The sequence below is a fragment of the Seriola aureovittata genome, chromosome 10 (assembly GCF_021018895.1).
Source record: "Seriola aureovittata isolate HTS-2021-v1 ecotype China chromosome 10, ASM2101889v1, whole genome shotgun sequence".
NCBI classification, from domain to species: domain Eukaryota; kingdom Metazoa; phylum Chordata; class Actinopteri; order Carangiformes; family Carangidae; genus Seriola; species Seriola aureovittata.
The window spans coordinates 10,228,163-10,253,260 of NC_079373.1; the positions used below are offsets into that span (position 1 = coordinate 10,228,163).

General features: G+C 38.9%; 1 protein-coding gene across 1 annotated transcript; it reads left to right on the forward strand.

Annotated features, from left to right (window-relative positions):
- Positions 1-299: 299 nt before the first annotated feature.
- LOC130176743 (CD82 antigen-like) lies at positions 300-24,834 on the forward strand. The gene is made up of 9 exons (XM_056388021.1): positions 300-416; positions 6,848-6,920; positions 8,636-8,708; positions 14,169-14,293; positions 15,700-15,774; positions 18,871-18,969; positions 19,841-20,014; positions 21,579-21,662; positions 22,785-24,834. The coding sequence occupies exons 2-9, from the start codon at positions 6,858-6,860 to the stop codon at positions 22,860-22,862; spliced, it is 771 nt and encodes a 256-aa protein (XP_056243996.1). The 5' UTR covers positions 300-416; positions 6,848-6,857; the 3' UTR covers positions 22,863-24,834.
- Positions 24,835-25,098: the final 264 nt, after the last annotated feature.

A 25,098-nucleotide genomic window follows, 5' to 3' on the forward strand; every position in this document is an offset into this window, starting at 1 on the left:
CTTTTTGATATGTAATGATATACAAGTACAATGAGGCACTAGAGGGAAATACAGTATAGTACAGCAACAGAGTACACGTAGAGTACTTGAGTAAATGTAGTTTTACCACCTTCTCTACGCTTGTTGGACTTGGCAGGACAGGAGAGGGTTAAAAAAAAGCAGCTCACCATCCCTGCCGCATGGTGGGGGTGTGAACACTTTCCCACACACACACACACACACACACACACACACACACACACACACACACACACACACACACACACACACACACACACACACACACACACACACAAGACTCAGACATGCTCACACTTCGTTTCCCAACAGCGGACACAGTTTAGTCACACCACAGACAGGGCAGAAGACGGTCTACCCCTCAGCCAACTGTTACCACCTTTGGAGAAGAAGTCCAAGTAAGTTTTAATCATATTTGCACGTTTGTAACTAGCTAGTATAAGTGAAACAGTACTGTGTAAAGTTGTTGTAGGTTAGCCGCCATGTCCTTTGCCTTCAGAAAACTCTGTCTAGCCCCAAGAACAACAATTAATGATTACTTATCTTACCAAACTAACCGAAAATGTACTGCCTTCATGCTACAGCAGTTAGGTAAGTTAGCTGTGTAGGGTGAAGAGACGCCAGCTAACAGTTGACGTTAATGTAACTAACGTCAGCTAGTTAACGTTTTTTAACGGTTGGTAAAGTCTTCGAAATGATAATGATAACCGAACTGATTGTGTCTACATAACTTTAGAAAAAGTGTTAACACCCGTCAGATAAGCGAAATTGATATAATGTCACCTTCGTATAGGTTTCTCACGTTGTCAGTGTTAACTGTAAAGACCTAATAATAATGTAATATAAGAAATTTTCTTCACTTTTTGTGACGTTGCATGCTGTTATCTGTTACAACATAGGTTCACAATTGTCTTAAATCAATAGTCAGGTGCCCAGCTGATCACTGACAGAAGTTGTTCATACTGTAATCATTCCCCATGTCCATACTGGCCATTAATAGATCCCTTCATAGAGCGCTTTTAATCTAAGTGATGGGGAACAAAATCTACTAAAAAACTAATCTAAAGTGTATCTGAAGCTAATAAAAGGCTCTGTCCAAATTATTCAGATCAAGTGGGTATCTTCCAAAGTTACAGCCATTTTGCTATGAAATTCTCTTTGTTACAGTACTTTCATTGTAGTTCAGTGGGGAAACACATAGGGAATTTATAAAGAATTTAACTTTGAAAGATAGACTAAGCTTCATAGTAACTTAAGATCAACTTTAAAATTTAGCACAAAACGGGGACTGTGTGGATTTTGTCCCACATCACTGACATTGACATCTGACATATTTTAATGGACAGTAGGAACAGGATGAATAAGCCAAAAACTCAGTGTTCATATGGGAACCTGACTATTGTTTTAGAACAGACTTCAATATAAAGATGAGAGGAGTGATCCTGAAAATGAAAAACCTCCAGGATTAGCTTAACTTTCATGGGTTCAGAATATGGAGAAAAGTGAAATGTCATTATTTAACTTATTATTATTAGAAATGTTAGCTCACTTGTATCAGGAACACTGTCCTCATCACAGGGTTCAATGTGTCAACTTAAAGTGTATTTTAGCCTCCACAGAAACTTTTTGAGTGATGGAGCCATCCGCTTTGATAAAGTGTATTGTATGCTTAAACAACATCAAACCCCCTCTTTTGGACGAGGTTTGATGTTTTGCTACAAAACAATACTATATGTGCAACTCTATTGTTATGTTCTTTAGCAATAGTCCTGGTTATAAACAGATATCTTATAGTTCCCTGCACTATTATTTTACAACAAGGCCGTCAGAGAGGTTTCTATGGGACACAATCTTATTTTTGACAGCTTTGCTACATTGCTATGGTGAGCTGTAACAATGTATTTATGTGGCGAAACAGAAGAGAAGCCACGTAAGCCACACACATTCTAGGCAACATCCAGCTACCACAGTGCTTTTGCAGCCCTCTTGCATTAAGGTGTAATCTTTAAAGCACAATTGTGGTTTACAAACAGAAGTAATCCTCAGGTACTTTCTGTTCTCATACCCCATTTCTTTGTACTTGAAGACATTATTAGTAGATTCATCAAAATTCTCAGCATCAGAATTTGAATAGGTATGCTGTAAATTTGTAAAAGTTTTCTTTTGGGTTAGTCAAAATGTTCCACTTGGTCACCATTGGTGTTCAGCTGGCCATGTACTTGGCGGCTGTTTGTCATTCACAAACTACAGTATACCACTTTGTGACAAAGTGTCACCCACATGATGTCTTTTGAAAAGCCACAGTAGAGAACTGTGTGTGAGCTGTTTGATGCTGTGTAGCACACTGTACCCTCAGGCTGTCACTGAATGAATCCCCATACTGTTGGTTATAGACGGTGCCTCAATTTGGCTTTGAGATGTTAATGGTATTTGTATCACTTTTGATGCTGGTTGAGACAGAAACAGGTTTTTTAAACAGCCAAAGAGGATTTTACCTCTTGCTGTGAGGCGATGTTTTCATCCTTTCACCAAAGCCCGTCTTTTTCTGTCTGTTTTATATTATACAATAAATACTTTGGTGCTTGGTTTAAGCTGGTTTGACTATAAATAGAAATATAAACCATCTGGTTGCTTCTGGTAACTTGTGTTCTGTTTAGTCTTGTTGTCATAGATGCGTAATCATTTCCACTAGATGGTGGGAAGTTACCTGGAACTGAACACCAGAAGGGGATTTCACCACTTTATGTGATATGGTATGACAGTCCCATAGATGCTAAATGGGAAATCCTCTTCATCTCACAGAATTACTTGAATCATATCAACTGATTAAGCATTGTTTAGACTACAGATGTTGCATGACAGTGAAAAACTTTATAGACGTAAACAATAATTGGATAATAAAAATTATCATTACTACCAGCTCTCGTTCTCTCGCTTGAAAGGACTGGGCGGTATGGCCTAAAATTTATAGCACTGTATAATTTGGACAGTCATTAATCATGGACAGTAACTTTACATATCAAAGTATATTTATTTTTCTTATAATGTCAATATACATGCTTCTGAAGGGGTAGCACTGATATGGCGACTGCATGCAGCCAGTTTTTTTCACTTGACGTTTTTGGAGGACGCATTATTTTACTTTCCTCATATTTCAGAATATGTTTTGATTTGAGGTGATAGAAAAGATTGCTTGTATTACCACACCTCGCAACCACTGTCATCTGACATTGTCGTTGTCTGACTTTAAAATTTGAACCGTGTCCATACAATGGAAGTTGCACTGGTCTTTTTTATCAACTCCTCATCCTCATCGTCTTCCTCCTCTTCGTTATCGGCAGCACTTTCAGACATTTCTTTATTTCCTAACCAAGCAGCATGGACTCGTTTTCCGGATGATGTAGAATTGTTTCCTCTTACTCAAACAAAAATGCTCACCTTTTCATTTAAGTCACCATAAAACCACTGTAGACAATGAGCTACATCCTGTCTATACAGAGGGATAAAGGACATTGTTGCATGGTATTAAGGGCTTTAGTACTGGGATGATGCATCAGGTTCATGCCAGCACGACGGCCTCACAGATGTGTAAATGGATTTATGTATGATAGGAGGTCATACATGGAGGTTGGCACATTGCCTGACTTTTTGTGTACAACAGGGATGTAGTTGATCCATGTTGGGTCCATAACAGACACGGTCACTGCCATCTGCCACTCCTGCTGTCTTCATAATCATCTCTGTACCCCATGCTTCTGAACTGGCTCGTTGTACAGTAAACAAGCACTGACTTAAATTAAGCACCTCTTTTAGTACAACCCCCTAAGATTGTGTGATAGTGATCAGACCTTTGCCAAACCACAGGAAGGAAAATGGGGGCTATGAGGGGAAAAATGGCTGTGAGGTCACAGGATTTGGAAAGTTTAGGTGACTCAATTGCAGTTTTCTCATGGCAAGTCATTTTTTCTGCATATGGTATTTGCACCATGAGGTCAATTCTCCTCTGGCCTTTTTTCAGCTGCCCCCATTCAAATAAGCTACATTGTCTCTTGATTTCAGCAGGATTATTGGTACTGCTATAGCTCTTATACAAGGTTACAATGGCACTGTTCCTTGGAACTGCTGTTTGGCTCTGCTCTGACTTTCCATACCACTTTCCAGTCTTTATTTTCACTTTGGAAGAGATTTGTCATTCACTTCCAGGGAGTCCTGTGTGATTGGGTTTGCCTAGTTAGGCTCAGAAGAAATGACAATTTAAAATAGCCCCACAGTTTATCTGCTCCATGTGTGAGCTTTCATGGAAGTTGTGCAAAAGGAATTTGAGCGTATTTATGGTTTGGGTTGGCTTTGCTCCTAACCTCAATATAGTCAGTTGGCTGCTTTAGAATAAATTGGGCAGGCCTGATAGCCTATTTAATTTGTTGTTTGAAAAATATAATAAGTAGCTCTGGGGCATTGTTAGGAATTGTTTTCACATGGACAGGGCTCGGACAACAAACAATGGTAGTCATAACTAAGCCTTTTTTAATCTGTACTGCTGCTCACCATCTAGACATAAAGACCAACAATCTCCTTTAAGGATTATCTACTTTGCAACGGTATCTGCTGTGAGGTTTGGGCTGTGTGCTGTGTTCAGTTTTGTAAACATGAAATCGTGTTGGTATTTAGGTTATCAAATATTGAGTACATTTCATAGCCTAGTGTAGGTGGTTAGTAGTAGTAGTCTGTCCTTTAATAGGCCTACTCTACAGACAGTCTTATACATAAAGCTTAAACCCAGCCAAGCATGTTGGCTCAGAAAGATATACCACATTAATTTATTTCATATATGCATTTGGTTGAATAACTAATGCTCTTGGGATGAGTCCAAGCAGTTCAAATTGTTTTACTTGGTGAATCCTGACTTTATCCAACCGAACCAGGAAACTAATTGGGAAGGTCAGATTAGAAAAGTTTAACTTTTTATTACCAATGCTGTAATTGTATAATTGGACCAATGTGTTACAATAATGCTGTAAAAGTAACACAATTGTTAAACTAGCAAGTAAACAACATGCTTGCTCTTTTTTGAATACCTTGTTTTGTACTTAGAATAGGCTGTAGTGGATTTCCTGTTGTGATGGTGTATATATCGAAAAGAGATGGCAACTGTGATATTACTGCTTCACTTTTCACTTGGCTTTATACACAGACAGACGCACTGCTTATCAACTAAGAGCAAGATAAAAGTCTTGCAGACAGATGTGACAGAGATGTCAGAAAAGTAAATATGCTTTATTTGCAAATTAGTGGACTGTGTTTCCAAGGTAACTCAAAAGTCATTTACGTGTAATACAACATATTAGTCATTGTTGAAAGTGAGATTTTGCTTCATGAAACAATACTTTGCATAACAGCTCTTGCTCTGCCATAACACAACAGTCATTGTCAGTGTTATGTGCTTGTCTTCAGTTTAATATTAAATCCACCATTATGAAAAAGTAGTTATACAATGATCTATCAAAATAAGAGACTTTTGAAGGCCTGTAAGTAAAAGTATTCTTGTATGTCATAAATAATGCACAGTTTGTGCTTTCAAATATAGTCAACATTTTTATAACTAAGTACACAATATGATAGGCTTTGGGAAGAACCTACAGTTTGGATGCTCAAAGAGACAGAGAGAAGAGAACAGCTTGTCATCTGGCACACAGGGAGTTGTCTTCGTAGTATATTTTCAGACTCCTCAAATAACCACAATGGCTGGTTATATTTTCAGTTCTCTCCTGAAGGAAAAGGTCTGGTTGTGGTAAATATTTTCTTTGGACCATGTTGCCAGAGAGTTTCATAAAGTGTCCCTACTGTGCTGTATGTGTGGTGCTGGCGTGGCCTGCAGGTGTTTTCTCATAGGAAAGTGTTACTCACAGAGAAGTCTTTGAATGCAGTCATATGGGTATGAAATATATATATATATATATATATATATATATATATATATGAGTGTGAGGTAGACTGATTGTAAAACAATGCAGACGTAACTGTAACATGCCCAAACTTAAAATGTCAGACAGTGACAGCAGGTCTGATTCACTATATTATTGTGTTGTCTGTTATGTGGTCGTATGACCAATGATGAGCTAGACCTGTTAAATATGGATGGACATGGTAATAAATAAGCTACACTTATTTGCTATATTTGGTGTATTTGGCTTGAAATACTTAATAAGATTAGTTGTAAAACGTGTGTTTAGAATCTTGCCTGTTGCTGCTAGTAAACACGGTTGTAGATCGGCCTAACTTCCCTTTTCTTGTGATTACAATAGCATGCCTAACCACATGGGATCTAAACAGTCATCATGACTTAACCACTAGCCACTTTATGGTGGTCTTCCCTCCAATCTGTCTGACTAGGCTGGTTCCTCTTGTTTGTCAAGAATAAAACAGGACTGATTAACAAACTTGCTTTCAAAGGAATACAATATTGTCATAAAACCAAATACTCTCAACAATTGGCCCGTTGTTGTCTTATAGAAGTGGAGATTAGAGCAGGTTGGGCTGTTTAAGACTGGAGAAACGTGCCTGTTGAAAACAAATTAGGCCGATGTTGTTACTTTGAAGATTAAAGCTGTGTTTAATCAAGAACCCAACTGTGCAGATTTCCCTGTGTCCTTGTTCTTTGGCTCATATACTATGCTATTAAAGCCAGTCTATCTCAAGGCTAATTGTCTCTGTTTTGTGTCTTTTTCCATCTTGTGTCTGTTTTCTTATTTTATCTTACATGCCCATACTGTACTGTCATATTTCTGATGTTCAATTTAACCAATACATTTTCTTTACTTCTGTCTTCCAGAAGCACAACCATGGGGAAAGGATGCATCACAGTCACCAAGTATTTTCTATTTCTCTTCAACCTCCTCTTCTTTGTAAGTAATCCCATTTCTCATCACCGCTTGGTGGTCTTCCTGCAATAACTGCACATGCATAGCATCCACTGTCAGAATCATGTCACATGACATCCACTTTGTGAGCAGCTTTGTTTAACCAGTTAGAAAGATAGGATTGCTATGCTATGCTCCTTCAGTTGAATCAGATACTCAAGACACTCAATGCCTTTCGGGTTTTTATGAAGCATTATGTCTTTGGGTTGTCTGTAGGCCCGTACGTTCGTCTGTCTGTCTGTCTGTCCGTCCGTCCATCCCTCCGTCCAGCCATCACATTGTTGTGAAAGTCATATCTCAGTAACGGCTTGAGGGAATTTCTTCAAATTTACGACAAACATTCACTTGGACTCAAAGATGAACCAATTAGGATTTGGTGGTCAAAGTTCAAGGTCACTGGGATCTCACACAACATGTTTTTGTCCATAACTCACGAATTCGTGCACTTCTTATGACACAATTTAACGCAAATGTCTAATAGGATAAAATAATGAAGGGATATATTTTATATCCAAATGGTCAAAGGTCAACTTCACTGTCATCATCAAAATGTTCTGCAAAACACTTCTGGCCGTTATTCAACGCTGTAACTCAGGAATGGGAGATTTGTGACTATATTTCCTGCAACTTGGCTGATTGGTGGAAGCATACAGCCATGAAGCTGTAATTCTAGTTTGAATAAGTTTCCTCATTCAAATAGTACCAGAGATTAGTTGAGATACATAGGGAAATGTTTCTCTGACTCTGCCTGGAGCAAAAAGACTTTACTGGTCACCTCAGCACATTCAGGTCTAAACAGCAGCAGATGGTTTCTGTTTGCTTCCTCCTCACTCAAATTGGCCACAACATAAAGTCCAGGTTGATAAAACCCCAGACTCCTAAAACCAACTGCGAGGATGTCCAGACCTTTCCAATGAGTCTGTGGCTATAAACCTGATGCAGTCCTTTGATGTGAATGCTCAACTGGTGTCTAAGAGGAAATGTGTGTGTCGTGTCAGTGTTTGTCCACGTGGACACATTAGACAAGGGGAGGCTAGGGGACGCCAGGATGTGGTAGGCTAATGATGGCTGCCAGGAGCTCAGCAGTACCTTTAAATGAACAGCTCTTAACCAGAGCTCTAATTACTGTTGTAGGATAGGGGAGGGGTGGTGTAACGGGGTAGATGGTGATTCAACAGAGTCTCTCATCTATGGATTTTGCCCCCTCTATAGTGCCCCACAACTTCCAAACAAGGGTGCTCTTAATTACATACTTTGGAACTTCATCACCTCATTACAAGGGTACAGAAGGTAAAACAGATCATTTTCTGAGGCTTTCAGACACTGGTAACAAAATGTTCCTGTCTAGAGATGATGATTCTGCTCATTTCAAATAGTCTTGATCCCTTTATTCACACTAAACACTATTGGATATTAATTGTGATAAAATCCAGCAAAGTGGAAATGAGAGCAGGTTGATCTGTTTAAGACTGGAGAAATGTACCTGTAGTGATCTATTCCACATCTTCTTTCCTCTGTATCTGCTGTGAGAGAAAGAGATAGAAGAGTGAGTAAGAGAAGAGTTAGAATCTGATTAATACCAGATGTGACAGACAGAGGAAGCTAAAATGAGGCTCTCTGTTTAAGACATACCTGCACAGATTCTGTTTTACTCTCACATGAGATTTGGTCCGTGATTCTTCTATATTTCCTCTCCACAGATCTTTGGAGCATTGATCATGGGCTTTGGACTGTGGGTTCTCTTTGATAACCAGAGCTTCATTGCTGTTCTGCGTAAGTGTTGTAACACTCACACACCTTTTGTGATAACACTCATGTCAACAAACATTCAGTGCTTTTGACGCAGCTGGTCTGACTGAGCACAGTGGAAGTGGAAATAGAGATTGGAGAGTGTGCTAGTTGAATACTAAAACCCCTGGCCTACGCTGCACAGTTTATGTGGATTTTATCCCCCAGGACTCATTCCCAAGGAACCACAAAAGGATGTTTGCAACAAACCAAAAATATGACTCAGATGTAATTTGATGACTTCCTCTGCCACTCTGCCCTGTAGACATACAGACACACACAAACCGACACATCTGTTGAGATCCAGGGGAGTAGGTTAGTCAGGGGAGGTGACAGTCTCTCAATTATCAAAGTTTAGTCTTATGTTGGAAACTAGCAGCTTTATTCCCCCACAATTTCCACAGAGTTGCACTTTGAAGTTGCCAGTTCTCTCAGTTCCCCAGATGGCAGAGGCGCACAGATACCATCTCCCACCCACACAGATGTTGTCACAAATCTATTTGTAGACACTGTGTAGTAAGAGAGACACCAAGCCTCCAAATGGCATACTATAAGATGCAAAGTTGTCAGTTTTGTCATAGACGATGGCGTCTCTCACTTAGGTTATCTGCTGTAAAGACACTAAAGAAAGCATAATGAAACCCAGTTCCAGCCTTGCCTGAAAAGAACGGGGAATAAAGTACGGAAACTCTTAGTTGCCATAAATCTTGTTATAAATGCTTTCAGTGTATTCTTCCCAGATGGAGCATTGCCGAGAGCAGCAGTGAAGTTTTCTCCCAGTTTATAAAGAAGAATTCTTTCAGCTTATTATCTGGCAACTTCATACTTGTTGGAAGTCAAATTCAGCATTTTTTCAATTAGACCGTGATACTCCTTTCCTATAGATGAACATTATGAATTGAGTTGCAATGCACATTCTCTAGTTGCAGATTCTTAAATGTGAAGATTTGCTGCTTTGCTGTTTCATCATTGCTAAGTTAATATGTTTTGTAATATATTATATATATATTTTGGACTATTGATCAGAAAAAACAAATAATCTGAAGACATCGTCTTGAGCTCTGGGATAGAGTTTTCACTTTTTTCTGACAATTTATTTACAAAATGATTCCAGTCCATAACTAAGTTGTTTTTGTTTTTTTGATGAGGGAGCCACATTTCTGAGGGCCGAGCTGAGCTAAAGAAATCTATATTTAGGCTGGAGATCTGTGCTGCTTTGACTAATGAGTTGTGGAAAGGCTGGAGTTTTGACGAAGACCATCGAGAACTGACCTTGTGTCCTAAACGAGTGAGCCCTATCTTCCTATTTTGGCTCTTGAGGTCATCGCTAAGGGAGGAATCACTCCAAGGTTATTATTGAGCTGAGTTTGCTTATCTCCAGCCAGGCATTCAGAACATAAAGGCAGTACAGTATCCATCATCCCTGCCAGCCCCTGTCCTATTGTTATGATAATCCAGCTGTTCCTCTAGAGATAGCAGAGATCTTGCTTCACTGATACCCTGAGGATATCCCTTCCTATGAGGGTCTTGATGACCTTCTCTCCTCCATTTCTTTTTATTCCCTGTACCCAGGGTGGGTCAACTCCTCCCTCTGTCCATGGATTTCTAACCTCACTGGAAATCTCTTACCACTTTGTAAAGGAACAAAAACCAAAGCTGCAGACAACTCTGTTTATTGACTCTGTGTGTTCCCCTCAGAAGCTGTACCATTGCCTGACTATAAACAGGATCTCTGTGTTTTCAGTTTCCATTCTTTATGAGTGATATTAATAGAGGCCTCTGCAGCTGCTCCAGTGACTTCAAGCAGGAGAACTTGAGGGAATGTTTTGGTTTTAGGCCCCCTACTTTTTCGGTTAAAAGGCCATCTTCCTCTAAATGTATACCCCTCTATATCACTGCAGTGCTGTTGATAGTGATATGATGTCTTGAGTTTATCTTGCTGGCACTTGCCACTGTGCCAAAACACAGCTTGCCCAATGTTTAAACAAAAGTCAGCCTTGGAAAGGTCTATGAGCCAGAGAGTGTGCCAAAGCACAGTTTGGAAGTATGCTGCAGATTAATTCAGAAACTTTCCATAGTCATGAACAGAGGAAAGAGGTGGTGGAAAATTATTTTTCTTTAGACCTCTCAAACTCTAGAAATTCAGAACAGAGTTGATCTGTACATAATGTCAGCTGTGACTTTTCTCCAGCTGTATACAAACTGAGTATTTGTCTCTGGTTATGTTTACTGACAACAGTCCTCTCTCCACCCTCAGCAGCTTTCTGGAAGCACCATAATTCTGTCTTTAAATGGAAAGTTCTATGGAAACCACCCGAGGAACTATTTTAGAAAATCTAGCAGAGCCCTACATGGAAACATGCCATAGTACATGACAGAACAGCACAGTAACCAGGCAACCACATGCTGACTTCAGGAGAATTGTATGTTTTAATATCACCACAGAAGAACACAGATGTTGCCTTTACAGCTGGAAACATGTCAAGTAAAGTATCTGTTGCTTTGCAACTTTAACACACCTGGGAGTGTCCCTGAGAGGAAAACATTTTTTGAGTTTCAAAAGACTTTCATTTTAAGAGTGTAGGATAGAAACTAGCTGAAATGTAAAAGTCCTGCTGATTATGTTTTACTGTTACATGATGTTAGAGGAAATAGTTAATCCCAAGAACTGATGTGTAACATTTCTGACCATAGCATGCCAAGAATATTAGAAAATTGCTCAGATGAAAGTGTGGTCGCAGCAGAGAATTGTTTTGAGGTTGCATTAGCCTTGCATGACGTTCTTGCTAATTTCAGGGTGTATGTTTTTACTGGAACAAGTGTTCATTGGGCTGCAGGGAAACCACACACAAACATCTATCTCAATTTTAGTTACCACAGTTAATAATCATAGAAAACTGGCTTATGATCTGCATGGAGGAAATTATGTTGATGGTTCATTATAGCTAAGTAAATTTTTGTTTCATTGATTTAGTGCAGTGAAGTAGTTCTTATCTTTTCACCAAACATTAAGATTAACAACTGTGATAAAAAACCATTGTATCGAGCAGAAAGAACAATTAACACGTATCATGCAGTGTGAGTTCAGTATTGAAATGTTTGTGTCACTGTCACATAGATATTGATCTTCTTTTCCACCAATTGAAGCCATAGCAGTCTCTTGCAAAAGTTTGGTTTGCTTTGGTTTGGCAACACTGAACATGTTCAGCGTACTTCAAAGTTTTCGCTCAATTTCTTGACTCTTAACAGTCATCGATATTTGTGCAATGTGCTATGATGTTTTTTGCAGACACTTGTTGTGTGTCTGTGTGTGTGTGTGTGTGTGTGTGTGTGTGTGTGTGTGTGTTTGTGTGTGTGTGTGTGTGTGTGTGTGTGTGCATGTGCGTGTGTGTGTGTGTGTGTAAGTAATAACAGGCTTCCACAGAGTGCTGGATATAGAACATACAATATGCTTGTCTGCCTCCCTTTAAATAATACCCTGTAGCCACATAAACACTCTGCATATGTTGACCTAAGTACTTTTAGCTTCCAGTTATTCTCAAACCACCACAGCTCTGGTAAGTCATGTAGAGTCAGCCATGTACATGCATGTAATGATATATTTGTGCATCAGTACACTAGGTGTTTCAGTAAACTACGTTTATGTACAAAATATAATATACATAAAATAGGTTTGTCATTGCATTAGGGCTACAACTAACAATTATTTTCTTCATCAGTAAACCTGCATCTTATTTTCCTGATTAGAGAATTAATCTCTTGGTTTACAAAATGTCAAAAAAGAGTAAAAAATGTCAGTTATAATTTCTCAAGATCCTATGTTATGACTTCAAATATCTTGTTTTGCTCAACCAACATTCCAAAACTGAAAGATATTTATGTTACAATGATATGAAACTCAGAAAATCCTCACATTGGAGAAGCTGGACGTTTTGCTTAAAAATGGCTGAAACAATAATGAACAAAGTTGCAGATTAATTTTCTGTTGATTGATTAATTGACTAATCGTTTCAATCAAGATTACATGTAGAATGGGGTGTGCCTTCTTTGTCTGTCTTTATACTGTTAACAGTCCATTGATGATGAAAATACCAAAAATTCATCTTAAAAAAATTTCATTTAGAATAACAAGTCAAATATATTTAGCTGTTATACAGCAATAAGTTCTTATAAGTAACAAATAATGAAACGCATGGGAAATGTTTCGCATATATTGATGAATGACAGTGAAAAAGAAGTAGGATTTTGGTCTTGAAAAATGTTATCAGAGTTTGCATCTCTAAACAAGCATAGTAGTTTATTCCAAAGAACTGGGGCATGGTAGGAAAGTGCTCTGCCGCCCTATGGATTGCTTATTTATCTTTGGGATAATGACACAGTCTGCATCCTGTGATAATATACAGTCATTAAGTTTTACACAGTAGAGTTGGACATAGAAAGACACCTTGTTTTATAGTCTATTGGATAATTCATTTTCATTGTGCATCTGCCAGGGTGTATATTGCATGTGATGATTGCTGCATGAAGCATCAGCAGATGATATGGCAAGGGAATTAGGAATAAATAGTGAACAAGCCAAAAAGCAACATTGCATTATATTCAAAGAGCAGCAGTAAAGGAGGTGCTGTGTTAGTCGGCTTCTTCACTAAATGAGTTATCTGGTAGCTCTTGCTGGTTTGCTTGGCCTAGGAATCTTTAGGAGCTGAAGCCATTTCACAACACTCAGATTCTGGCTTCATCTGCAGACCGAGCTCTGACTCTCTGGAGCTCCTCCAGCCCAGATAACACAGCCACATAATGGCTCCAGTTTATCTCCTCTCCAACCTTCCAATCTTCCATTTCAGTGCCAGCCCCTCCTCCTGGATCTCTCCCGCTCTACATACCAAAGAGGGAACTAAATTAATCTTGCCACACATTGTCTTGTCTTGCTCCAACTCTCTCTGGTGTCCTATTAAAATATTTTTTTGTGGGAGAAAAGCACAAGAATACTCTGAATTCAGAGGAGTAAACGGTTTGTTCTGTGAAGCATTTTTGGCTCGCTGTTGCTATCTGTATCAAAATGATTTTGCATGTGAACAAAACCTTCCTCTGTGCTGCATTTGTTTGCAAGCACACACTGTGGTTAAAGCAGAAACATGAGTATAGATCATAGATTGACCCTGTTACTTTTATTTCATCATTAAAAATTGTGTGGGTTACTGTATTATGTGTGCTAAATTGTCATGGTATTTTGTTTTAAAAAATACTTTGCTGAGTCTAACTGAAGAACTGAATTTAACTACAAACTCTTGCTATAAAACTGTAGCAGTTTGCAATGACCAAAAATGTTTCAGAGGTTCTGTGTATGTTGAACTCCCCTGTGTTTTATTTTTATTCATATATATTATATTTATATATATTTTAAATTATATATTTTTGAGTTTATATTTTTTATGTTTTTTCCAGAGGAATCATCAGACACAGTGAAAGTGGCTTCATACATCCTCATCGGAGTGGGTTCACTGTCAATGGCCATGGGCTTCTTCGGCTGCATAGGGGCCATCTACGAAATCCGTTGTCTGCTGGGTCTGGTGAGGAATCACATTCACTTTGAGCTCTAATGCTAACATGCTACAGCTTGGTTACATTCTCTTAAGAGGCAAGCATAAGGTTAATACCCTCAAGTTAAAAAAAAAAATTTGCGTCAGAAACTCACAGGCCACACTTCATTGATGACCACACAGGAAACTCAATGCTGTGTTACATGACGGAGAAAATAAAACCTAAATTTCAACCTCAGCCTCATGTCTCTACAATTGAGTCTATAATAAAGACATAAAAATAAATATTGTCCTACAATTAAAACATACGAAACCCACATTTATTGTTTTGCGTGACACATTCAGCTATATGCACCTGCTCAAAATGTTAAGCTTGACTAAGAACACCTGATAGATTCTTGCTGACAGTAAAGCCCTTCAGCATTTCTGTTTCTGTGTGTGTTCACAGCATGTGTGGATTTACTAAGAGGAAGGGGGGTGACAGGGATAAAGCGGGTGAGATGTTGGGGGTACAACAAGAGTGGGGATGGGTGCATGACCTCTACAGTGTTAAACCTGCTAGGAGTTAACTGAAGAACTGCCGTGACCTACTTCTTCCAGTGACAGTGACCAGCTGGCAGTAGACCCCCCATCACACACACACACACACACACACATACACACCAACACACACACACACCAACACACACACACACACACACACACACACACACACACACACACACACACACACACACACACACACACCACCTTTACAGTCAGGGAGGCCATACATAAGGCTGTGGAAGGATCTTTAATGGCTTACATTATTATTGCTGAAGGTGTTAGAGATTGTGTTTAAGATGTATGTATCTGTAAGAGTAGATTAGTCAATTTCAAGTCAAGTCAATTTTTATTTGTATAGCGCTAATTCACAACATAAGTTATCTCAAATTTCTTTCTTCTGCTTTTTTGCTATTTAAAGTGGGGATTTTTAAACCTACAGTAACAGATTTTTTTGGCCACTCAGGGGCAGCAGAAACAAATTGTCAGCACCTTTTACCACCTAACCACCAAGTTGATGTGGTGCACTAGTTAACAAAAGGTTGTTTGTTTTCACACATCTGGCAGTTACAGAGTAATATTATCATTTGATTTGCAGTTGAATTGTTTATGGCAACCTGGAATGTAAGTCCAGTATTCACGCTTCAGCTCTGCTTTTGGTCTCTACCAACTAATCAGGGGAAAATATCTAGCTCTTTCACTGCTAAATGCTCCACTATGTTCATACGTTTTCACATTGTCATTTGATATATTCAATAAGAAAATATTGATTATAGCTTTTTCAAGAATTCCTTACTTAATTTCCCATAATTTGTAATAGGAGATTATTGATTTCATGCAGTGTTGTAAGTGTTTAAGTGTTTGGATTATTAAAGTTGTTATATCCCCCACAGTACTTCACATGTCTCCTGCTCATCCTCATCGCCCAGGTCACCGCTGGAGTCCTCATTTACTTCCAAAGAGAGCCGGTAAACATGAGTGTACTTTATGAATCTACCTTTTTCTGTTCACTTCTTTCTTAATTTCACTTCTTTATAATTTGTCACTGAGTTTCTACAGCATTTTTTAGTCCTCTTAGTTTTTGGCTGGACTGCAACAGTGGGGCCAGCCCTATGATCCTAAATGTCCTTGACTGACTGACTGAGTGATCATATTTGTGCCACTGTTCAGCCGAATGCCACATGGCCGTTGCTCTTTCAAAATGAAAACAGTTTCTTATAGGGGGTCATTTACAGCTTGCAATATTGCCAACATAGCGCATTTGAAGTGAATGGTCTCGGTTCGGTTCACTTCAAATGTGGTATGACCACCTCAAGAGGTGGTCTCAATTCGGTTCGCTTAAAGTACTCATTGCGATTTGCTTAATTTGTGCATTATGAACACAAAGCACCCCAGGTTCGCTTCACCTTTTGCCATTGCATTATAGCCCTGCTGTAGACAGATCACAGGCTATTGCACTGGGACCCTCGAAAAGACATATAGATGGAACCATGGCCGCTGATAACAGCAAGATGGACGAGCTGGACGAGGAGTAGTTTGGTCAAAGAAATAACTATTGTACTTCTCCAGATACAGAACAAACACATCAAACGGCAACAAACTTATCTAGGAAGCACTGATAAGTAAATATAGCTGAAATCAAAGCACAGTCTTTGTCTTTAACTTATGTGTTTGGAGATTTGCAGTTATTAAATGAGGATTGTAGTAGTGTAGAGCAGCAGCTTGGAAATGGCTTGAAAGTTAAAATGTAGTCTTACTGGTCTGTGTGTCAGTCACTATATCATACTTGTTCTGTTGTCTGACAGCAGAAACAGTAAAACATGTTAATGAGAACATCTTTACTGGAAATTCAGCTGTATTAAAATACTGTGTATGTGAGCAGAGAGAGTAAGACAGAAGCAAACAAATAAAGGGCTGAAACCAGCTGACACTACGTAGAACGGAGTCCAGCCATATACTAGGTTTTGACCTAGTCTTCCCTTTTCTTCTCTCTCCTAATTTGACCTTCTTTGACACTTCTCTCCCTCCCACCACTCTTCCTCCCACTGGTACTTATGACACCCCTCTTCACACTGTGTCTGGCTGCTTTAGGGCGTAGCTAAACCTGTTAGTAAGCCCCCTGCATCCTGTGATGAAACAGTTTGATCGCTCGACGAATGGAAAGTAACAGGATATCGTTTTTTTTTTTTTGATGAGATGTTGGATGCTGGTAGAAAGTAAGATGAAGCAGGTGGACTGGGTAAAATGTCTGACAACTACAGAGGAAATAGCAAGCAGGCTCTTTCACTACAAGTTTCCATTATCATCTCATTTTCTCCTCTGGGTGTTCTTTGCGTTTTGGTTTGGAGGAAGAGAGGGCAAACACATATATAGTGAATGTGTGATCCTAATGCTGCGGTCGTATATTAACATACATATTAAATTGGTATGCCTAACACTGCCCCATCTAGAACAGTTAGTTATCACTCCAGGGATGGAAACCACGTTCTACTGAAGTCTTTGATTATATAGTACCCCCTACAGGTAGGATCACCAAGTCATTAGGGTTGATTAAATATGTTTCAGCCTTTGCTCTGAGATGAGTGTCAGTCTGTTTTGAAAAAGTAAAAGTAAACTAAAATGTAATAAGCCTTTGATAGATAAATAAGCCCAAGGGGAAACTTAAGTCACTAATACTCAGGAAAGGACAAATTAGAAAAACAAGTCAGACAGGTCACAAAAAGTCACACTGCTCAGAAAACCATGTGTCTCAAAAATGGAAAGAAGAAGAAGTGTTCCTTTATGGGTTGAGGTTAAGCTAAATAAACAATTTAAAAACCTGCTGGATTATCTTTAAAACAAAATTCTGAACTTCTGTTTTTCTGAACTTGTGCACAGTTGATGTTTCGGAGAAATTAACATGACAGCAACAACATGACATGTACTGAAACTCCAATACTAACACATATTCCTAGAGGACACTTTTGCGCAGGACCCTGCCAAGTTACTTGTGTGCCACTTGATATTTCACAAGTGATGCAGTTAAAACAATACCAATAAAACATGTAACAAAATGTTATAAATATTTAAAAAAGCTTTACAGTCAGATGCAGGTGGATGTAAAAAAAATCATCCAATGCTACAGAATACATCCAAATATCACATGTTATGTGTATGTTTACCTCTGTGAAGTTTTTGGACATCTTTGACATGTCACTCAACACAATTTTACCAAATACACCATAAATGGGTTGACTATCATACTTAAGTATCAAACTGGTGATCATACCAGTACTAGATCCAGACTTTAATCATAGAGCCGGCCTTGTGTGTTTGCACTGTGTGTGAAGGGAGTGTTGTGTTTGAACACACAAACCTCCGGAACCAGTTCCATACTCTGAACATGGCCCGTCCCTCCCAGCACATAAAAAGCCTTTCCCTTGGTAAACCTCACCTATGTAGGACTCATGATAGGTGGAGGCTGATGTTGCCCCCTCAGCTGTTAAGCTTCCAGCATGTATGTATGTGTGTACATGTGTTTGTGTGTATCTCTGAGAAGATGTGTAAGTCTGCAGCCTTAGACGTGCTCCCTGTGTTTAAGGCTCACCACAGGGCAGGGTGGTGCCCTTTCCCAGAATAGGGTGAGGCTCTCACTCATCTTCAGTAGAGCTCTGAAGCTGCATTGCTACCACTATTCTGTGGTCTTGCACGCATAAACACAGTCATGCGCCTGCTAAGCTGTATTTTTGCGATTCTTCAGCCCAGCATGGGACTTCACAGGGCAATACCACCCGAGGTGTTGCCCTAAGAAACATTAAGTTCAGATGTTGCTCGTAAATTTTAGAAAAAGATTTAGTGTTGGTGTGTTTGTTTTGTTTTCTTCAACGCTGTCTGTCTGCCATGCACCATGATTGATTTCTATGTTGAAAAGCTTGACTTGTTTTATGGCTTATATACTAACAAGCACACACATACTGTGTATGTATAGTTATCTATAGTATTTTTATCAACTAAATCAAGTGATCAGTTTTGGTGTGACGCTTAAAATTTGCATTGTTAATGATATATTGTCATCTCATTTCTAGTTGAAATATGAGATGTCCAACATCATAAAAGGCATGATAATCAACTACACTGGCCAGAACAGGACCACAGAGCACACATGGGACTTCATTCAGAGGACGGTGAGTTGACTCTTTTAACCTGGTTTGTACAAGACACACACAGAAGTCTAATGTAATCGACAATTTGAATACCCATTCTTTTAAGCTGGTTACACAATGCTGAACATTAAAATGAATAAACTACATCTATTGAACAACTCTGTTTTAATAAAGTTATAGTTAGCATTGCTGGTACCATTAATACACCTGTGAATACATGAAAAGCAGCAGTTTGGATGTATCTGGTTTATCTAAAGTGACTCTTACGGTAACATGAGGGCACATATTTTTAGAATGGGTGTCTCTGGTGTGAATTCAACTCTTAACCCTGCGATGCTCGTTGCATGTTCTTTTCTTTGTAATGCTGCATCCACACCGTGTCTGCAGGGGAAGAACAGGAAAACCTCCCATTACTCTAGAGTGTTAGTGTATGATTACCCCCACCACTATATATATATATATATAAGGTTGCAAACTATATGTAGCTCATTTTAAATAAAGAATTAGTGTTTAACACTTGAATTAGTGTTGATGTTGGATTCTATTTATTGTATGCATTGGAAATTGACTTTTAAGTAGCTCAACAGCTACTTGTCACTTTGCATACCCCACAAAGCTTACAATGAACAGTTTCATAGAATTAGTCCCTATAAAACCTTTTGACTTTTGAAGAGCAGAGGAGCATTAACAAAATTCTATTCACTTCCATCATTTTGGTCTGGCAGCAGAGGTTTTTAGAGAATTTGGTGTACTTTGGGCGAACTAAACTAATCAGATTATAGCAAATAAGCCACAGTCAGATTGCTCCTCACTCTGATAAAGTTTTGAGCATTTTTTTCACTATCTCCACTGTGTCCTTTTTTCACATCCTGCCTCTCTTTCGAATCACCAGATGAAGTGCTGTGGATGGACTGGTCCAGGAAACTGGTCTGAGAACCTTTCAATCAAGAACAGCTCCAAGAACCTCTACCCATGTTCCTGTCGCAATGAGAGCCTGTCTGGCACGGACATCCAGGAAGTAGGCCTGTGTGAGCACATGTCCACAGATCTACCTGTCTATGAATCGGTACATAGCACTTCTGAAATCTGTCATACTGTTTCTTACTGATGAAGTCAATGGCTGTTTATCCAGTTGGTCCACTCTCATTTCTGTCTCAGCATCAAGGCCAACCAGTATGTGTGAATATATATTAGTTGTGGAGTAGCATAATTCTGTGATTGGTTGTAAAAAGCTTCTAGCTTTGCCTCATATTTTTCCTGGTCACTCACTCATTCAGACACCGTATGAAACTGCCGCCTGCAGTCTGCCTCATTGTGCTGAACAAACTACTTTTTCCTGAGAAGGGACTTTTTTCCTTCAGTGCAGCTTTTTACTCAGCTGTCAGTGTTGTAATTTTAATTGATCAGTCATGATTCATTCACTAAGCAGACATGTTGGATATCACTTAGTTTAACTGTTTTTGCTTTCATTCACAATATCTATAAGTGATATTGCAAAAGCAAACATGACATGCATTTTAATGTATTTAAATCTCTTTCCACTTTATTTAATTGGCATAATGTTGAAAGGGTTTGCTACATAGGACAGTCAGTGCTAAAACATTCACCCCGTCTGTGTCATACTTTTATATTTACCTTGCAGTGGTGAAAGAAGTAAAGGGATCTTATACTTGCATAAATGTTGCAGTGCCACAGTATAAAAATACTTTATCACAAGTAAAAGAGCTGCACTGACATCCTACTAGGTAAAAGTTAAAAAATATACTTAAAGTAAGTACTTAGTATGCTAAATGGCCCCATTCGGAGTATTATACTTATCATAAATGTATATATCATTGGAATATAATAATAGCTGTAAAATAGATTTGAAATTAAAAGTACAACATTTCCCTATGAAATGTAGTGGAGTTTAAGTATAAAGTTGATAAAGTCGAGCTACTCCAGTAAAGTATAAATACCTCAAAATTGTACTTAAATACAATAAATTTACGTAGTTATATTTGCCGCAGCACCATCTTGACATGTGACATGACACAATTTGAACTGTCTTCTGTAATAAATCGTACCCAGCCTCAATAATGTCTTTATAAATGGAAACATTTTATCTTTAGGTCCAGACCACAGTCAGTCTTACTTGGTGTTCCTGCAGCTGGGTGAACAATGCTACAACGTGCCTGCATTGTCCTCATAGACCTCACACCTTTACTCATTACATAAGTCAGTTAGACTCATGTTGTGTAACTCCTGGTGCCAGCTCAGTGTGGCACTGTGGTTGCACTTAATCAGCACAGTTAATTCAGACAGCTGAGGCGTGTCGTTTGTGCTTTGTGATTCGTTCAAATACCAGGAAAGCTCTACTGTTCTGTTGTTTGGTCTGCATGTTTCAGGAACTTTACTCTCTCTCTCTACTGTTTTCCTCAGCTCAGCTAAGCCATGTTATTCTTCCCGTCACTGACTCAGTCCAAAGCCAACAGTCGTGTTTTGAAAAGGCTCTGTTCATGTCCGGCTGGGATCACGTAGTCATTCATCTCTCCACTGCATGCTGGCTCGCCGCCCCCGTCCCCCCTCCTTCCATGTCTTTCTCAGCCTCATTCTGTCTCTCCTTCTCCCTCTCTTGTTCTCTCCTTCAGGGCTGTATGACCAGTGTGGAGAAATGGCTCCTGGACAACTGTGGGGTTATTCTGGGAATGTGTGTCGGTGTGGCAGTTGTGGAGGTACAGTATTTATCCATCCCTCACACTAGTCTATAGGCGAGAATACACTATGTGATTTTGGGCTGCCCCAGATGAAAGATGACCAATGTGAAAGAAACATGGTGATATCTTTGGTCATGGCTCCAAAACGTCGGTCCTCTGCGAGAGAGGTTCAAAGATGGCCATTGTCATGGTTTTGTGATCAAGAAGGCCTGGAACAACCCTCACATTGTTATTTCTTTCACATAACATGGAACAATGGAACCATATGTATTGTTCAGTTATTTATTTGTCACAAAATACTTGGCAATTAAAATATTTCCTGTTCCCCACCATATACACAGCATTATCTATTAATTAATTTAATAAAGTGCCCCCATCTAATGCCATAAATAGAATCTAATTCTGTGGGAAACACTGTAATGTGTTAATTAGTGAGCTTTAGAGATAAATGTAGGCAGATTCCAGTCTTTATGCTAATCTCCTGGCTCCAGCTTCATACAGTATTTAATGGAAAGACATGAGATTGATATCATTTAACTCTTGGCACAAAAGCAAATAAGCTAATTTCCCTAAATGCCAAACTATTCCTTTGACCAAAACAAATGGGTGTCTTCCAAAGTTGGTCCGGCTGACCTTTGAAATGCCTTTTTACACAGAACGAGGAGTGTGGATTTTCATCCCCGATCTTTTACAGTGGAGTCATGTTAGAGTGGGATCACTTCATTGCCTGTATGGAGAGGAGGAGAGGTTGCAGCAGCCAATAACTCTTTGAACTAGAGCTTGATTTTACTATTAGTTGCTTAAGTTAGTCGAGCAATGGAAAAATAACGGGCACCTATTTTATTTTATAGTTAATAGCTAGTAATAGTTATTAGTTTTTCAAGCAAAAATGTTAAATACTCTTTTGTTCCTATTTCCAAAATTAAAAATGAACATCACTGTGGGTCATAGGAAATTGTGTGTTTATTATCTTCAGGCAATTAGTTGAGAAAACAATCATATGATTAATTGGTTGTGATGCAGTAGAGATACATTGTATGTGTGATTTAATTCTTTGGCTTTGACACATATTTTTTGAGTGAAAGCTCCACTGGTAAATTTCAACTCTGATAACTAAGGTGACAACTCCATTTCCTCCAGCTCCTCGGGATGATTCTCTCCATGTGTCTGTGCAAGAGCGTCGTCCAGGAGGACTATACCAAAGTACCGAAGTACTGAGCTGAAGACGGAGCCAGCTTCACACCACACACAGATGGATGGACTCTTTGCCTCTCTCTCCTTGTCTCACATTCTTACACACACACATACACACACACATGCACACGCACACATACACACATAAGGTAAGACAGCTGTCTCTCCCATTTGAGTGTCTCCTGCCTTGACAGCTGTGCAAATGTCTCACACCCCAAATGTCTCTCTCACACACACACACACACACACACACAGACACACACACCTCTCAATCAAACTTGATACACTTGTTGGACGTAAGTTCACAAGTTACCATTGTTGTCTTATCATTTGTGTTTTCTAAGCAGACATTTGTGATATTTTTTGGTGGAGGCCTGAGAATTTTGTAGTTTGATACTATGATACTATGATACTATGCAGACGTTCATTTATATGTTGTTTGTTTTCCTTGGCTGACCTCAAAGAAGCGCTTAACATTGTAGTAGAGAGAGCACTTTAGTGACATTTGGTGAGCTGAGAGCAGGAGCATCTTCTGACTCTGGGGCAGGGAGATGAGAGGGAGGTGGGAGGTCATGGGTGTGTGCATGGGAGACGCTTTTAAGGATTAATGCTACTCTGTGATCCTGCAGCTGGTATTTTTGGTGCACAGGGCGGAGGAGAGGCCCAGGGCAGGGCTGCTGTGGTGGAGGTTTTGGCTTCTATCATCAGCTCCTTGTACCCAGTAGTCCTAATATTAACACCCACCACCACCACCACCAGCTCCTCCCTCCCAGTATCCATCATCTGTTAGCGTCTTTAAAACACATCACTGTCCTTCTCTTGGGTGTGTGTGACTGGTAACCAGTAGCTTTCCAAAATGACTAGTTTTGCATGAAGTAAGTGTGTGTATGATGTATTGAGTGAGTATTTTATTTCTTTTTATTCTTTTTTTTTTATATTCTCATGTCATCTGTGTTTTTCTTTTTTATTACAACTGTATATATGACGTTAGTAAGGGATTATGGCACTTCAGTGCTTAGTCAGCATTTTGTATGGGAAAGCTATCACCCTCATACTCTTGTTTTAAGAGTGCTATTGTTCTTCGTTTCCTTTCTATGATGTACAGAATGTGGCTGCCACCGCAGCTCATCAGCTTCATTTTGGTCTGAATCAGAGAAATTGGAACCCTTAGAGTGAATCAGTCATCACTCTTGAAGCTATGTTTTCATTTCTTTAGAATAGTTTGTGAACAGACAGTCTCTTGCCCTGAACATCTTTATTTAAGATCCTCACACCTGCCTTCATTTAGAAAAATCTTGTTTTTTTTAATTGTAGCAGTAACATGAAAACGGCAGCTGTGTGACCACAATGTATCTTCCCTTTTCTGCATGATTGTTTGTGTTCCGAGAAATTGTTTTGCACGGTTTATATTATCAGTAACAACAGCAGAGAAAAAAGTTGGAGCTCACAGTGTTTGCATTTTTTCAGAGGCTGCTATGACCAAAAAATGATGTTCATCAATTCATACTATTGTTGCAAAAAATGTTTTACAAAAACTTTGTGTGAGTTTCCTCATCCCACTTATTATCCATCTCATTGTCTCAGTCCTCCCACTTCATTTTGAACACACTACTATGGCTGAATTTATGGTTAATGTAGTGGATAGATTGCACTTTTATGTGGCTTATAGTTTTTCATTTCATCTCACATTTTATTTCAAATCATGTTCATCATGCTACAATTACACCAGAGGGAGGAAACTGACCATTGTATAAAAGAACAGTTGCATCTTTCACAATTACAGTCAGCCTCTATTTTATGACCTGACAAATTGAAACATAATTTAACTTAATGAGAGATGAAGGCTTTTTATTGTGTTGAAGATATTTTTACACTTTTACAAAAAAATGAATGATTTTGTGTCGTAGAAAAAATATATGTGGACCTGTAAGCCAAGTTTGAAAACATTGTGTATTTGTTTTTATTATTGAGAACTATTAAACTTAAATTCACTAAACTCTGTGTTCATTTCATTTTGTCTTATAAACGTTATTTCAACACTGGTCACAGAGCTTATATACATACAGACTGCTATTTTGTCAGACAGCACAGATCTTTCCCTTGAGGTCAGATGTCAGGCCTGTACCTAAAGTAACCAGAAGATGGCAGTATATAACTATAACGGCATCACTAGCTCAGACAGAAATGCATTTGGGTAACATAAGCAAAATGAGTAGGTTATGGTGCTTTTAGTGTGAAATTAAAGATGCTAAACCTTATT